The sequence below is a fragment of the Anomaloglossus baeobatrachus genome, chromosome 4, assembly GCF_048569485.1.
Source record: "Anomaloglossus baeobatrachus isolate aAnoBae1 chromosome 4, aAnoBae1.hap1, whole genome shotgun sequence".
In the NCBI taxonomy this organism is placed as follows: domain Eukaryota; kingdom Metazoa; phylum Chordata; class Amphibia; order Anura; family Aromobatidae; genus Anomaloglossus; species Anomaloglossus baeobatrachus.
Genome location: NC_134356.1, coordinates 283,508,248 through 283,526,105, shown reverse-complemented (window position 1 = coordinate 283,526,105; position 17,858 = coordinate 283,508,248). Strand labels below are relative to the sequence as shown.

Sequence of the window (17,858 nt, the reverse complement as noted above, 5' to 3'; positions counted from 1 at the left end):
AGGAAACTAGCCAGGTCTTTCACCGGGAAGGAACAACCACGGGAAGGGCAGTCTCCAGTCAAGGAGACCACCTATACCAAACATGGTATCCATCCACAGACAGCCGTTTCGGGGTATTTGCCCCTCATCAGTGTGGAGTAGGAATCTGGCTAGTGGGGGCAATGCCTAGTATAAGACTACTTAAGCAAGCATTGTTGACCTTAGGGAGATCAACATATCCACTGCGGAGACACCATCACGTGTGTTACGGGGGGCTGTCTGATAATAACTGAAAGGAGTATCAGACAGTCAGGGTCCACCGTGCAAAGACTTTGCTGCAGACTATGGCAGAGTGCAATACCTCTGTTAACTCACAGAAGGATATAATAAGTAAGTAAAGCAATTCCTCCCTTACTTGGAGGGTGTGTGGAATGATCTCTGTTAATAATCACAGAGACAAAGGCAATGTGTGCGAAATGGCACCTACCTAGGTCCGCTCTTCTAGTGGTGCAAAAGAGACGAACAGCAGCGTAAGCCGCACAAAGCTCCTACCTGCGTTCGCTCCACTAGTGTGCGAGGACACGAACCACTAGATATGGCACCTGCCTAGGTCCGCTCTTCTAGTGGTGCAAAAGAGACGAACAGCAGCGTAAGCCGCACAAAGCTCCTACCTCTGTTCGCTCCCCTAGTGTGCGAGGATACGAACAACTGCCAGACGCAGTATAAGGAATGTTACCCTAGCGGCAACGTCCACCTACGAGTAGAATCACAAGGCCCAGCCAGACCATGTGCCTCAGGCACCTGCCTATGTCCGCTCCCCTAAGAGGTAAGGATACGGACAGCAGCCGAAGCTGTAAGGTATAAGAACGCTACCCTGCCGGTAGCGCTCACCTAGCATAGACAGAGGAATGCCTAGAGGAACGCGCACAGAGCGTCTACTCATATGCATGAACCAAGAGGACTGAGCACCATGCGGCGTGTGTCAGGGTCTTATATAGACTCTGTGCCTCATCCAAGATGGAGGACACCAGAGCCAATCCGCTGCCAGAACGACAGGAGTGACGTCATGCTGGCCTATCACCGAGCAAGACGTCACAAGCACATGACCAGCGACCAATCGGCATAGAAGGTGTCAGAGACATGTGACCTCGTGTCAGCGATGATGTCACCCGCACATGTGCAATGGCTCCAAGATTGGACTTAGTCTCCAGCGCTCGCACATGTGCAGTAGCAAGAAATCTGGACTTAGTCTCCAGCGCTCGCACATGTGCAGTAGCAAGAAATCTGGACTTAGTCTCCAGCGCTCGCACATGTGCAGTAGCAAGAAATCTGGACTTAGTCTCCAGCGCTCGCACATGTGCAGTAGCAAGAAATCTGGACTTAGTCTCTAGTGCTCGCAGCAACCGTAACAACGTGTTTCTCAACGCAGTGATTCTAGAGCATTGCCCCCTGGGAAGTATGCAAATAAGAAAGCCGCGGAGACACCATCACGTGTTTCTCAACGCTGGCAGGAAACTAGCCAGGTCTTTCACCGGGAAGGAACAACCACGGGAAGGGCAGTCTCCAGTCAAGGAGACCACCTATACCAAACATGGTATCCATCCACAGACAGCCGTTTCGAGGTATTTGCCCCTCATCAGTGTGGAGTAGGAATCTGGCTAGTGGGGGCAATGCCTAGTATAAGACTACTTAAGCAAGCATTGTTGACCTTAGGGAGATCAACATATCCACTGCGGAGACACCATCACGTGTTTCTCAACGCAGTGATTCTAGAGCATTGCCCCCTGGGAAGTATGCAAATAAGAAAGCCGCGGAGACACCATCACGTGTTTCTCAACGCTGGCAGGAAACTAGCCAGGTCTTTCACCGGGAAGGAACAACCACGGGAAGGGCAGTCTCCAGTCAAGGAGACCACCTATACCAAACATGGTATCCATCCACAGACAGCCGTTTCGGGGTATTTGCCCCTCATCAGTGTGGAGTAGGAATCTGGCTAGTGGGGGCAATTCCTAGTATAAGACTACTTAAGCAAGCATTGTTGACCTTAGGGAGATCAACATATCCACTGCGGAGACACCATCACGTGTTTCTCAACGCAGTGATTCTAGAGCATTGCCCCCTAGGAAGTATGAAAATAAGAAAGCCGCAGAGACACCATCACGTGTTTCTCAACGCTGGCAGGAAACTAGCCAGGTCTTTCACCGGGAAGGAACAACCACGGGAAGGGCAGTCTCCAGTCAAGGAGACCACCTATACCAAACATGGTATCCATCCACAGACAGCCATTTCGGGGTATTTGCCCCTCATCAGTGTGGAGTAGGAATCTGGCTAGTGGGGGCAATGCCTAGTATAAGACTACTTAAGCAAGCATTGTTGACCTTAGGGAGATCAACATATCCACTGCGGAGACACCATCACGTGTTTCTCAACGCAGTGATTCTAGAGCATTGCCCCCTGGGAAGTATGCAAATAAGATGCATACTTCCCAGGGGGCAATGCTCTAGAATCACTGCGTTGAGAAACACGTGATGGTGTCTCCGCAGTGGATATGTTGATCTCCCTAAGGTCAACAATGCTTGCTTAAGTAGTCTTATACTAGGCATTGCCCCCACTAGCCAGATTCCTACTCCACACTGATGAGGGGCAAATACCCCGAAACGGCTGTCTGTGGATGGATACCATGTTTGGTATAGGTGGTCTCCTTGACTGGAGACTGCCCTTCCCGTGGTTGTTCCTTCCCGGTGAAAGACCTGGCTAGTTTCCTGCCAGCGTTGAGAAACACGTGATGGTGTCTCCGCGGCTTTCTTATTTGCATACTTCCCAGGGGGCAATGCTCTAGAATCACTGCGTTGAGAAACACGTGATGGTGTCTCTGCAGTGGATATGTTGATCTCCCTAAGGTCAACAATGCTTGATTCTGAAATATCTAACCCCCTAACAACTTACAGAGTCCGCAGCTCCGGCAAGTGCTGAAACGCAGATCTCCCAACATGCTGAATAGGGTTGTCGAAGAAGTGGCTGCCAGAAAGAAAAAATGAGCAACAATTACACACAATAATCACTAAATGATCACACAAGAATGTGATATAGCACATAAGAGACACACAATAACAAATTGTATACATACTATCATGTAACCAATAACATGTCTCATTTTCGCTCTGTAACTGCAAGGGTTAAGTGATATCATTTGGGTGTTCTGAGTTTTCTGACCCTTGGGGTTGTGCTTTTCAACATTGTGTGCTGCTCTGCATCTGAATTACAATTGTCTTCTTTGATTTAGCAGCATTGTGAACTGTTTTATGTCTTGCTCAATTGCCTAATCATTCCAGTGTGGAATGTAGTTTTGGTTATAGGATTATACAGCCACACTGCGGTGAATTTTGTTTTTTCTTTAAATGGCCCTTACGTTCTGAAACAATGGTCTCAGCGCAATCCATGTGTAGCATAAAGCCTGTATCTAATGTGATTATGTCAAGCTGGAATATGTCAATTTTGTTTCCTACTTTTGTTTTACAATATTCCTGTTTTTTTAGCTCTGTAAATGACAGCTATTTACATGACTTCATGTTGTACATCCTCCTACTTGGGCCATGCAGATAATCCTAAGAATAATATGGCATATATACCAGGGAACTAAAAGATTTCGACCTTGGACTAAAACTTGGATTTTGATATTTGAACTTATTTGATATTTTACTACCTTTTCATATTTTCATCTCATCTATTAACTATTTATCAATGATTTCAACAATATCATCATGCGGCCCATTTGTGAAAGGATGTTAAAATACCGTAAGGCACATCATAAAAGTCAATTTTTTTGTTTGTTCATTTCCAATGATGTTTAATATAAAAATGAAACATTACATTAGAACACTTACATTGTAATAAGTGAAGGGTTCCCAATAAAAGCATGCTCAGGAATGGATCTGATGTTATTGCTATGAAACGCCCTAGAACAAGGAAAAGTATTGTTTATTTATTTGCTTTACTATGCATTGCTTATACATTTTGCAACTCTTTACAGAAGTGATCATCACTGTCCCCATCGGGGCTCACAATCTAGATTCCCTACCAGTATATCTTTGGAGTGTGGGAGGAAACTGGAGAATCTGGAGGAAACCCACGCAAACACGGGGAGAACATACAAACTCCTTGCAGATGGTGTCCTTGGTGGGATTTGAGCCCAGGACCCCAGCATCTTGTAAAGAATAATCAGACTCAATGATACTACCAAAGGCAAGACCCCCAGTTTCTTGAAGATATTCAGGAAGGATTATGTTTATCTGTCTTCCCTTTCTTCCCTCCATGACGAAAGAACTATAAACAATTAATGCTAATTTACACATTACTAGCGTGACACTAGTGTCCGAAGACATTTCTGCCCTCTACATATTGTATACACCTATTTCCTTTGGCATAGATATTGCTTTAGCTGAGCTACCCTTTCACCTGCCCTAAGGTTATGTGCGCACGTAGCGTTTGTCCCTCCAGAAATTTCTGCAGCGATTTGAACAGCCCGTGTGCGCTTCAAATCGCTGCAGAAAGAGTCCGTAATGAAAAAAAAAAAAGCCGATTCCATACGCTCTGACTGCAGCCCCTCCCATAGACAGAACGGGGGCTGCATGCAGAGCGCAGGAAAGAAGTGACATGTCACTTCTTAGAACGCGCGCTTCGGGCAGCAGCCGAAGCGCTGTGCTCTAATACGCCACGTGCACACGTCTCCTGCACAATCTCCATAGATTATGCTGGGGACGCAGGGTGCATGCAGTTACGCTGCGGTGCAGATCACAGCATAACTGCATGCAAATACGCAACGTGCGCACATAGCCAAACAGTGAATTTTAGGCTGACAGAGTGAGTTGCCCAATACACAGAGTGGCTACAGAAAATGTCTTCTGATCTGTTGGGCTTTGCATGTCCATTTGTTAATGAGGACAGCGTAATGTGTAATTTCTTCTGCAGGTGTATTGGACACCTGCTGCCAAAAAAGATTCCACAAAGCGGTAAACTTCCTCAGGAACATTCGCAATATAAGATAAATTATAAAGCAAGACTGCTTACACTACAGGACATAATAGGAACACTAACAAATGAAAGTTAGAAACGCTATCCATTTTATATATTATATAATATAATTAATACAGTTTAATTTTGCAGGGTAATAAGACAAACAAAAATTTACGAGACATTCTTTATACCCTAACAGATTTCTTGATCTTCTGAAGCACCAGTCAGATCTTTATCTTTCTTTATGGTTATTTCTTTAACATTCATCCATATAACTCGCATTCAAACAAAAATAGTGACCTGAAAGTGTCTCTTCCTAATACATCATTGCAAATTATATAGATAGTGACATACAGTATAATGAAAACAGGGCCTAGTCTATTAGGCTTATAAATGCAACTCAAAACCAGCACTTGGTGCCTCCATCGTATTTTGGACTTTACATGCTAATACTACAGCACTTACCACATTACCAGCTGGGCATGCGCACTACGGGGGCCCCAACAGCATTTGGTATACACTGGGGAAAATAGGTAATTGATACACTGATAATTTTGCCAGTTTTGCCACCTACAGAAAATAGGGAGGTCAGTAGTTTGTATCGTATGTGCACTTCAACTGTGACAGACAAATAAAAAAAATCCTGAAAAAACACATTGTATGATTTTTAAATAATTAATTTGCATTTTATTGCATGAATTAAGTATTTGATTCAATAGAAAAAAATAACTTAATATTTGATACAGAAACCTTTGTTTGCAATTGGAAAGGTCATATGTTTCCTGTAATTCTCGACCAAGTTTGCACACACTGCAGCAAAGATTTCGGCCCACTCCTATATACAGATCTTCTCCAGATATTTCAGAATTTGAGGCTGTCCCTGGGCAACATTGTGTTCAAGCTCCCTCCAAAGATTTTCCATTGGGTCCAGGTTTGCTGACCAGTTCGGACACTCCAGTACCTTGATATGCTTCTTATGGAGCCACTCCTTAGTTCCCCAGGCTGTGTTTTTCGGGTCATTGTCATGCTGGAAGACTCAGCCTATTTTCAATGCTCTTACTGAGGGAAGGAGGGTATTGGCCAAAATCTAGCAATACACGACCCCATCCACCCTCCCTTCAATACGGTGCAGTTGTCCTGTCGCCTTTGCAAGAAACCACCCCCCAAAATATGATGTTTCCTCCCCCATGCTTCACGGTTAGGACGGTATTCTTGGGGTTGTACTCATCTTTCATTCTACAGACACGGTGAGTGCAGTTGATACCAAAAAGTTCTCTTTTGGTCTCATTTGACCACATGACCTTATCCCATACCTCCTCTAGATTATCCAGATGGTCATTGGCGAACTTCAAATGGGCCTGGACATATGCTGGTGTGAGCAGGGGACCTTGCGTGCCCTGCAGAATTTTAATTTATGACATCATAGCGTATTACTAACTGTAATCTTTTAGACTGTGGTCCCAGCTCTCTTCAGGTTATTGGCCAGGTCCTACCATGTAGTTCTGGGCTGATTCCTGACCTTTCTCAGAATCATCCTTACCCTACGAGGTGAGATCTTGCATGGAGCCCCATACCAAGTAAGATTGACGGTGATCTTGTGTTTCTTCCATTTTTGAATTATTGCACCAACAGTTGTTGCCTTCTCACCAAGCTGCTTGCCTATTGTCATATAGCCCATCTCAGCCTTGTGCAGCTCTGTAATTTTGTCCTTGGTGCTCTTAGGCAGCTTTTTGGTCTTGGCCATGCTGGAAAAATTGGAATATGATTGAGTGTGTGGACAGGTGTCTTTTATACAGGTAACAAGTTCAAACAGTTGCTATGTAGTGAGTGCAGGGTTGGAATGCTTCTTAAAAAAAAAATAACTGGTCTGTGAGAGCCAGAATTCTTGCTGGATGGTAGATGATCAAATACTTATTCCATGCAATAAAATGCTAATTATTTAAAAATCATACAATGTGATTTTCTGGATTTTTTAGTATTCTATCCCAGTTTAAATGTACCTACGATAAAAATTATAGTTCTCTCCATTCTTTGTAGGTGGGAAAACTTGCAAAATTGGCAGTGTATCAAATTCTTATTTTGCCCACTGTATATGCCATTACATTTATTTGCTAAAAACAACAAAACAATACACATGATGTAATGTGAAAAAACGTTATGACCTAGTAGTGTTCTGACAGCATTCTGTTGAACACAACCAGTTAATGTAGAACAATTACTTACAGCTCTTTAAGGTTCCTGAGGGATTTGATAGCAGCAGGAAACTCATCAAGATTATTGTAGTTCAGATCTCTAAAATTCAAGAGAAAGATCACCTTGACACATGTAATCCCAGCAGATGGCGCATCAATGCCAACAATTCCACACAGCAGAACAACACAAGTGCTTGTACATTTTCAGAAGACTGGAAATGCTGAGCCATCCCATCTAGGAGCTGGAGCGCTATACTATTGTCGCGGGCGGAGGAGGGGACGCCGCGCTCTCCCACTGCTCGGGTCTGGCTGCCGCGGCTGCTGCGGCCTGCTGCTGCTCGGTGGCTCGAGCGATGGGCCGGATCCCGGGGACTCGAGCGGCGCTCCTCGCCCGTGAGTGAAAGGGGGTTGGTTGTTGGGATAGTTTATTGTCCGTGACGCCACCCACGGCTGTGGTGATTAAGTGGACACCACCGCTGCTCTTTCTGGGGAACCCGGGAGTGATGGTATGGAGCAGCCAGTTGTTAGTTTGCCCCTCCGTGGGTAGGGGTTTTGGTGGTCCCGGGGCCCAGTGATGGGGTTGGTATGGTGGACAGGCGGGTATGGGGCCTGTGGAGGTGCAGGGGCAGCGCTGTGCCGCACGGCACGGAGGTACTCACTCAGCCAGTAAACACGACACAGTTCTCGGTAAACAAATGGCTGGTTGGACGGGTCCCTCGGACAGCTACGGTGCTGCTGTTCCCTGCAGTTAGCGGTGACGGTCTCTTCCCTGCACCTATGTAAAGTCTTTTTGGTAGCGATGGGTTCCCACCGGTTACCTACTCCTCGGCTTCAATCTGGGCCGAAGGAGCCCTACTTTGCCCGCAGGCGCTGGCCCTGGGAAACTGGTGCCTTGGCGGTGGCGGTGTCTCCCCTTCACGGTCGGACTGTTGCCTTCAATCGGGACTTGGTTGTTAGGAGACAGAGGTCCCCTTCACTGACGGATTTGGCAAATTATGGCGACTCCTAGCCTTGCCGGGATCCGAAAGGCCCCTGCCCTGGTGCTGACTGTTCTTCGTATACTGGTCCGGTACCGCCGGGTTACCACCCGTCCGCGGTCCTTCCAGCAACCTCCAAGCAGTCCCCCTGCAGACTATCACCGCCGTCTGCTGACCTTGCTGTCTCAGTCCGGGGCACACACCTGGACCAACTTCAGGCTTTACAAACTGTTCCTTTTCACTGTCTCTACTCTCACTGTTTACTCCTTCACTTCCCTAGCTTAACTGCCTGGTTCTCCCGCCTCCAGGGCTGTGAACTCCTCGGTGGGCAGAGCCAACCGCCTGGCCCACCCCCTGGTGTGGACATCAGCCCCTGGAGGAAGGCAACAAGGATTTTAGGTTAGCCTTGGTGTACCTGCAAGGAATGTGGGGTGCATGTGATGTTGTGACCTGTGACCCCTGGCTTGCCCAGGGCGTCACACTATACTATACTATACACTTATATTCAGCTGGGAAGCAAACTGTGAATACGAATTCTGACATGTACCATAGCTAAAACCTAACCAATAAAAATAACAACTGATTGAAGTCTTAGACGCAAAGCCTGCCATTACACTGCCACCCGGCTGATGACAACACTTCCTTTTATGACATCTGGCAGTTTCCCTTACCATATCGCCTTCTAAATTGCCATACAAATCAATGCCCACACACCATCTATCATGAATAGTGGTAGTGTACTTAGGATGAGGGCTCTGATGTTAATCCCCTTAATGTCCTTGTGACAAGGGTGAAGTGAGCTGCCAGATGACATTGGGCCAGTGGAGCTACATACTACAAACCAATCCAATGACAACGTATATCCGTACAGGGGTACGGGAAGAACACAATTCACATCTTTAACATAATATTTCCACTTTTCTTAAAGAAATTCATAGCACTGACATTTTTTTTAGAGTATAACTGAATGGAGAGAAACATACTGTGTTCATTTTTAGGGCACAATATGACTGTAAATTGTAATAGCACAAAATACAAGGTAGTAAGGAGTTAATTATATGTATGGTACAATACGAGTCAGGTCCCCCTCTCTGCCTGGGTGTGTTTTTTAGGTCTGATGTTTTTGATGTGCACATTTCGAGCTTGTGTGGTACGGAGAGCGCAGATCCGTCTATAGCTAAATGAAAGGCCTTTCCCTAGAATCTGCAATCTTCTTTTTATCACTATATTATTTACTAGGGAGGAAACTACACTTCATCTCTGGATTTAAGAGCTATGTTATTATAAACACAGTTAAAAAATCACTTTTCAGAGTCTGTAGGAGGCTTTTATGTGCATAATCCTTGTAAAAGAAAGCGCTACTGCTGGGAATATGCTGCCAAAAAAACAAAAAATATGTACTTTGTGTAAGCCTTTCTAAGCTGGCTGGTGCCACTTTAGAGTTAAAGACAGTCCAATTATTCCAGGAGACAAAGTCATTTCCACTTCCACCTTACCTAGTTCAGATTAGAAGAGGACACTGTTTGATAACCCTATAAATACCTTGCCAGAGAACAGAACATGTCTGTGAGCAGAGGCTACCTGAGCCAGCATTTTACTTTATATACAAAGGAAGAGATTACATTGACTGGTTTAGGCTACTTTCACACATCCGGCTTGAGCTCTGCGGCTCAATCCGGCTGTGCAAGCTATGCAACGGATGCGGTGAAAACACCGCATCCTTTGCATAAGTTTTTTCTTCGCGGCCAGTCCGGTTTTTGCCGCTTGCGGCATGCTACTGAGCATGTGCAGTGGCAAAAACCGCATGCGGCGGCCGGATGCGGTTATTGCCGCATCGCGCTGCATCCGGCCGCCATAGGCATGCATTGAAAAATGCGCCGCATCGGCCGAATGCGGCGCAATGCGGTTTTTTTTGCCGCACGAAAAAACGTGCCAGGCAACGTTCCATCCGGCCGCCGCATCGGCTAAATCTGCCGCATGCGGCAAAAACCGGACGGAACGCAAGGCCATGCGGCACAATGCGGCACTAATTAAAGTCTATGCAGGAAAATCGCAACCGGCAGCAAAAAAAACCGGTTGCGATTTTCCTGCAAAGTGCCGGATTGTGCCGCATAGCAAAAAACGGAGGTGTGAAAGCAGCCTAACACATTAAATGGGGCTATTTTGGGAAAGTTCATTGCCATCTTGTAATCATGAGTTAATAGAATGCATCCCCTAACTGTTTAAATATTTTTTTTTCCACAGAGCTGTATAAAGGCTTGTTTTTTACAGGACAAGTTGTACTTTTTTTAATGACATGATATAGTTTACGGTTTAAAAAAAAAAAATGGGTAAAAAGTAAAAATGCAGTGAAATGGTGAACACTGTTCAAGGTGCAGTAAAGCTGACTTGGCAAAATGTTTTTCAGATCAGTACAACCACAGCGATACCAAACGTTTAAGGTTTCATTTTACAGGTTAAAAAAAAATCTGAATTTTGTAAAGAGAAAATTTGGGTTATTTTCTGAAACCCGCAATTTTTTTTATTATTCTATCAATGAACCTTTGTGAAAGCTTGTTTTTGTTTTGGTTGCGATGCTGACATTTTCTTCCTTTAGGCCTCTTTGACACGTACGTGCCTCCGGTACGTGTTTGGCAGTTTTCGCAAGTACTGGAGACACTTACACACGTAGACCTAGGTATTCCTATGGTTTTGGACACACGTAAGTATTTTCGAAAGGACCGTGTGTCCGTTCCGTACTTACGCAGGTCCGTGTGTTTCTCACGCCAACATGTCCGTTTTTCTCTGGCATCACGGGTGTCACACGGAACGCAAACATGTCACACGTAATGCAAACGAACCATACGGATGTGTTCCGTGTGACGCACCGGAGAAAAGCCATGTGTCTGTGAGAAAAATAAAACCACTACTCACCTTCTCCTGCCCTGCAGACTCTGCCGCTGCTGTCACTTGCTGACGACCGCCGCTCATTATGCTCATTGAATATTCACTTCACTGCGGCCGGAAGCAGCAGCAGCAGGACCAGAGACCGAAGATCAGCAGCACAGACAGCGACGCCAGGGACAGGTGAGTAGAAAGTTTCCGTTCTCCGTGTTTTATCACGGATAACACACGGAGAACACACGTGTGCCATACACACGGCACACCGAGGGAAAAACGCACCTCTGACACGTCCGTGAAAAACGTGCGTGTTTTTCAGGGAAGTGTGAAAGAGGCCTTAAAGGAATCTGTCGGTAAGATCAACCCTCCAAAGCTGTCTATATGGGCTGTGTAGGTCACAGAAAGATGAATAAAATGATATCTTGATATCTCCGATCCAAAGTCTTATTCCAGGGATGAGACTGAACTACTAAAAACTATGTACACAGATTACCCTAAGAATCTGTATCCAGATATCATTTTAAATTAAAGTGAATTGCCAATGTGGGACATGTAAAGACTGATAGTTATAAATTATACTCAGCAGAATTGATCTTTGTCTCATTACAAACATATCAACAGCTGCATTTGTCCTCTCATAGTGCAGTCAGCTTTGCTGCAGAGGTGTGCCTGACTACAACTAACACTTCTTCAGTTCTCGAGTCTCAGGAAGCCAATGAAGGAGCAGAAAGTACAGCAGAACTTTGTTCATTACAAATAAGTGCAGTTCTCCTTTCATAGTGCTGTCAGCACTGCTGTACTGTCTCTCTCCCCACATCGACTATACCAGATGAAAGCTAAAACTGATAGAAGAGGAGAGGTACAACTGCAAATGTGCTTGTGACGCGATAAAGCTCAGGTGTGCTATACTGTGATACTTAGAATCAAACTCAACTCAGGAGTGAGATCAGCAAAGCAGACTGTCAGTAATTACATGTCTCACACCAGTAACACCCCATTTCATTTAAAATAAGCTCTGGAGGCAGATTTTCAGGGAGATCTTTGTCTTGTCCCTAGATCTAGCTGATATACACAAAACAAAAATTGGATTTCTATGGAAGAAAACTTCGGATCTGTGACGCTTGAGTAGTGATGACCAGACTGACAGCAAGCAACAGCAGTGTGCCAAACATAGTTAATGGAAGCAGTCACACTCAAGCACATCATTAGTGGCAGGGAATACTCTTCAGCCACACCATTGAAGAGAAGAGGACTTTTGCAGAGACCTTCCCAGATGCCAAAAAAGCGGGGTTTCTGAGTACAGTCATGGTGAAAAGTTTTGAGAATGACACCAAAATGATATTTTCACATGATCTGTTGCCCTCTGTGTTTTATTTGTGTTTGTCTGATGTTTACATCACATACAGAAATATAATTGCAATCATATTATGAGTACCAAAAGGTTATATTGACAGTTAGAATGAGTTAATGCAGCAAGTCAATATTTGCAGTGTTGACCCTTCTTCTTCAGGACCTCTGCAATTCTCCCTGGCATGCTCTCAATCAACTTCTGGACCAAATCCTGACTGATAGCTGTCCATTCTTGCATAAGCAATGCTTGCATTTTGCCAGAATTTGTTGGTTTTTGTTTGTCCACTCGTCTCTTGATGATTACCCACAAGTTCTCAATGGGATTAAGATCTGGGGATTTCCAGGCCATGGACCCAAAATTTCTATGTTTTGTTCCATGAGCCATTTAGTGATCACCTTTGCTTTATGGCAAGGTGCTCCATCATGCTGGAAAAGGCATTGTTGGGTGCCAAACTGCTCTTGGACAGTTGGGAGAAGTTGCTCTTGGAGGACATTCTGGTACCATTCTTTATTCATTGCTGTGTTTTTAGGCAAGACTGTGAGTGAGCCGATTCCCTTGGCTGAGAAGCAACCCCACACATGAATCGTTTCAGGATGCTTAACAGTTGACATGAGACAAGACTGGTGGTAGCGCTCACTTCTTCTTCTCCTAATAAGCTGTTTTCCAGATGTCCCAAACAATCGAAAAGGGGATTCATCTGAGAAAATTACTTTACCCCAGTCCTCAGCAGTCCACTCCCTTTATCTTTTGCAGAATATCAGTCAGTCCCTGATGTTTTTTCTGGAGAGAAGTGGCTTCTTTGCTGCCCTCCTTGAAACCAGGCCTTGCTCAAAGAGTCTCCGCCTAAGGCTATGTGCGCACGTTGCGTAAAAACATGCAGTTACGCTGCGCTTTGTAGCGCAGCGTAACTGCATGCGTCCTGCGGCCCCTGCACAGTCTATGGAGATTGTGCAGGGGCCGTGCGCACGTGGCGTCTAAGAGCGCAGCGCTTCGGCTACTGCCGAAGCGCTGCGCAAAAAGAAGTGACATGTCACTTCTTTCCTGCGCTTTGCCGGCAGCTCCTGCTCTGTCTATGGGAGGAGCTGCAGGCAGAGCGCATGGAATCGGCGCTCACTACGGACATTTCTGCAGCGATCTAAAGCGCACATGTGCTCTTCAGATCGCTGCAGAAATTTCTGCAGGGCTTGTACGCAACGTGCGCACATAGCCTAACAGTGCGTGCAGAAGCACTCACACCAGCCTGCTGCCATTGCTGACCTAGCTCGGCACTGCTGGTAGTCCTATCCCGCAGCTGAAACAGTTTTAAGGTACGGTCCTGGCATTTGCTGGTCCTTCCTGGGCGCCCTGGAGCCATTTTGGCAACAATGGAAGCTCTCTCCTTGAAGTTCTTGATGATGCGATAGATTGTCGACTGAGGTGCAATCTTTGTAGCTGCGATACTCTTCCCTGTTAGGCCATTTTTGTGCAGAGCAATGATGGCTGCACGTGTTTCTTTAGAGATAACCATGGTTAACTGAAGAGAAACAATGATACCAAGCACCAGCCTCCTTTTAAAGTGTCCAGTGGTGTTATTCTTACTTAATCATGACTGATTGATCGCCAGCCCTGTCCTCATCAACACCCACACCTGTGTTAATGGAACAATCACTAAAACAATGTTAGCTGCTCCTTTTAAGGCAGGAATGCAATGCTGTTGAAATGTGTTTTGGGGGTTAAAGTTCATTTTCTTAGCCAATATTGACTTTGCAAGTAATTGTTGTTAAGCTGATCACTCTTTATGACATTCTGGAGTATATGCAAATTGGCATTAGAAAAACTTAAGCAGTAGACTTTGTAAAAAATAATATTTGTAGTATTCTCAAAACTTTTGGCCATGACTGCACACTGGCCACAGTTGGGTCAAATACGCCAGTAAACTATCCAAATAATGCAGATAAGAATCTAATAACTGAAACAAAAGAAGGTAAGGGCTGATAAATCAGGGATGTAACAATTGAGAGCACCAAATCCAGAGTTAGAGGCCAACCAGAGACACACACATCAATTAATTCCCGACCGTAAAACGTACCACTAAAATGTAGCTGAATAATCAGCTGCGAACAAGAGGACAGGGCTGGTTTAAACATACCCCTGATGGATGACTTGACACCGATGAGGTAAAACCCAATCTCCACCCTCTATCCAGGGAGTCAGAGGAAAGGGCGAGGAGGGCGGACAGGACGGAACTTCCCACCACACACCTGAACCAGGAGATGCCGCGTCTCATGTCCCCTTGCAGAAGCTGATGTTGGGGAACTCAGTGTCCTGGGATGTCAAAACAGCCACAGCGCTGTGAGCAACGGTGTCTCACCTCGCAACCACACCAACAACCAAGACAGGACCCCAGAAACAACAGAAATGAGCACAGAGGAGCCTCGCAGCAGCTTTGCTCCCAGAGGCAACACCCCACTCTCTGCAACCAGAGTGTGGTGGAGGCATGAGGGGCACACTTGCACATGGAGACACAAAAGAGTCCAATCCCCTTGTCCACCAGAGGACTGCCCTGATGCCGCCATCAACAACGGCATCTGAACCCTCCTGGTAAGACCGCAATCATCTTCCCAGCTGCCTGACAGGATCACAGATATTAAGGTATAATTTATTCAGCTTCCAATGACCTGATCACCGACAGCTTACAAGGGTTAATCCTTCTCAGATTCCCTTTAAGGGGTTCATTGACATTGTGGGTGGCATTAAAGAGAAGTTTAACACCTATTACTTTGTTTTTCTATAGAACATAACTAATTACTAAATGTCTCCTTGCTGGGACTCAGAGTTATCTTTTTTTTTCCCAAGAAACCCTTTTATAAAGTAGGAGGCATGAAATAAGGGGGACATGGAGAGTGGAGAACATCTTTATTTTGCATAATGTAATTTCAACACGTGCACAAAACTAAAATTGTTGTGTAACCCCCCCCATATTACACTAATCTTTAGGTTACATGCAGGGCCGGATTATAGGCGGGGAAGGCGGGGCTCCAGCCCCGGGGCCCCCATCAAAAGAGCTTCTAAGGGGGCCCCCACCACCAGGGCCATACTTGCCACTAGGCACCTGTCAGTATTTTTTTTTTCTTTACACCCTCTCCCCCTCCGTAAAGACAGTCTAATAAATCAGCTGTGTTTTCGAGGGAGGGGAGGGGGGCGCACCGCCATTTATTTGTATCTGCGTTTTTAAGACACAAAACAAAAAAGTGCGGGCACAGGACGCTGATTAACCCCGGAAGTACCTTCGCTTGTACTTCCGGGGTCAGAGGTGTGCCAATGAGCTCCATGCTATGTGCTGTGGCCGTCATGGGCGTACCCAGCGAGGGGCACGGGGGGGGCGCAACTGCCCCCCCCAGAAGCAGGGGCATGGTGTAGTGGGCCGCTGTATCTGCTGTCCCCACCGCGCTCCTCAGCAGTGTGTACATGCTGGGCACACTAGCTGCAGCAGGAGGCAGCGTGCTGTGCCAGCTCTGCTGTGTGCCCGGCATGTACACACTACAGGAGCGCAGCAGAGTCGGTGACCGCAGCTTCCTCCTTCCTATTCAAATGTATTTGCGTCTTTCAGACATAAATACATTTGAACAGCTTGCTGGGACTGGGCCCCGCCCCTGACATGCAGCAACGTGATGAGATCAGCACCTTGCTGACGTCATCACAGTGCTGCGGGCGCCACACAGGGAACATCAGGAAGCGGTAAGTGCTCCATGAAGGAGCTGAAGAGACAGGTTTAATTAATGGGGATGAGTGGGGAGGGGCTGAGGACACATAGCAGGGAACATTTGTGAAGGAACACAGCTTTGTGACAGGCAGAGGGGGAGAACTGTATTCTGAAGGAGGGAGTGGGGGAGGCAGGAGTGTGTAGGGATGGGGCAGTGTAATTTGTGTGTGTAGGGGGTGATGAGGGTTGCATTGTATTGTGTGTGGGGGGAGGGGTAATGGGGGGTGCATTGTATTGTGTGTGGGGGAAGGGGTAATGGAGGGTGCATTGTATTGTGCGTGTGTGTATGGAGTAATGGGGGGTGCATTGTGTGTGTGTGTGTGTCAGAGCTGTGTGTGTGTGTCAGAACTGTGTGTGTGTGTGTGTGTGTGTGTGTGTCAGAGCTGTGTGTGTAAGCAGTACTGTGTGTGTGTATATATGAATTAGAGCAGTCTGTGCGGCCCCTCCCAGAACTATATGGGTCCCCAGAGCGCTATGTCACCCATCCCAGTAATGAGTACACCACCAGAGCTGTTTGCCACTCCAGTAACGTCTATGCCCCCTGCCCCTCCTGTAATATATACATTGTAGCCCCCAGCCCCTCCTGTGATGTATATACAGCAATGCTGTCAGTGTGCAGTCATGTCTGTTAGTGACAGCCATCGTGAAACACAGCCACATGTCCTGAAGGAGCTGGACGGAAACAAGCGGGAGAGGTGAGTGAGGCTGCTGGCGACTTCCCCATATTATTACCTGTAAGGGCTCATGCGCACGTAACTGCTGAATATTCTGCAGCGATTTGACAGCACATGTGCATGTCAAATCGCTGCAGAAACACTGCATAATGGATGCAGTTTTTCTGTACAAAAAAAGCCGATTTCATGCGCTATGGCTGCTGCCCCCCACCATAGACAGAGTGGGAGCTCATTAGCATCCATAATAGGTGTCAATGAACCAAAGCCTTTCGTTTCACCATGGTCATTGTGGATTAGTTCAATAGGAGTGAGTACAGCAAGCCTTTTTCCGAAAGAACGTGCACATGCTGGTCATGCAAGAATACATGTTAACTGTTGTAGGAAAAGTTGTTTCCTTCCAAGCTTGCCTATGGGAGATAGTTGGCGTTCCCCATAGAGATTAAATTAAGAGTCTTGTCATGGCCCTGATAGAGATTTTTAATGATAAACACACTTTTAAAGAAATTGTCCAGGATTAGAAAGAAGGGTCTGTTTGCAGAACTCAAGGACAGAGACTTCTTTCTAATTCTCGGCAACCCCTTTAACACATTATTCTAACAAATACAGACAATTTACGAGTTAAGAGAATATAGCATATGCATAAAGGTATATAGCAGATCTTCTACTTGAGCCTCTCATCAGACTCCCTTAGCATGAGCTCAGAAATGGTAGGGAGGCATTGTTAATAGATACAGAATTTGTTTTATACAGTCATCATATGAACAATTGCACTAAACACTTGGCAATTAGGCAAGCCAAAAAGCATGTTTGGCTTTTGAGCTATTTTTATTCTTTTTAGAATATCAATGAAAACAGTGAAAGGACTGAAACAAATAAGAGGTCAACTCACAAAGTCTCCAGACTGTGGAGCCCGTCAAAGCATTTCTTTCCCAGGGAGTCGATCCTATTGTTATGGAGATGTCTGCAGGGGAACATTAAAAGCACAGTCAGGATAGCATGCTGCGCACAGTGAACCTATGCAAACGTCTTCAATGGAAGCTTCTAAAGAAA

At 45.9% G+C, this 17,858-nt stretch overlaps 1 protein-coding gene across 2 annotated transcripts in view; it reads right to left on the bottom strand.

Annotated features, from left to right (window-relative positions):
- Positions 1-17,858, bottom strand: part of LGR5 (leucine rich repeat containing G protein-coupled receptor 5) — a 273,312-nt gene that overhangs the window by 71,596 nt on the left and 183,858 nt on the right. For both annotated transcript variants that reach the window (XM_075344890.1, XM_075344891.1), the window contains exons 6-9: positions 17,698-17,769; positions 7,216-7,284; positions 3,864-3,935; positions 2,926-2,997 (exon numbers count right to left, since the gene is read on the bottom strand). In XM_075344890.1, the coding sequence (XP_075201005.1) occupies positions 2,926-2,997; positions 3,864-3,935; positions 7,216-7,284; positions 17,698-17,769 (285 nt within the window). The remainder of the gene's footprint in view (positions 1-2,925; positions 2,998-3,863; positions 3,936-7,215; positions 7,285-17,697; positions 17,770-17,858) is intronic.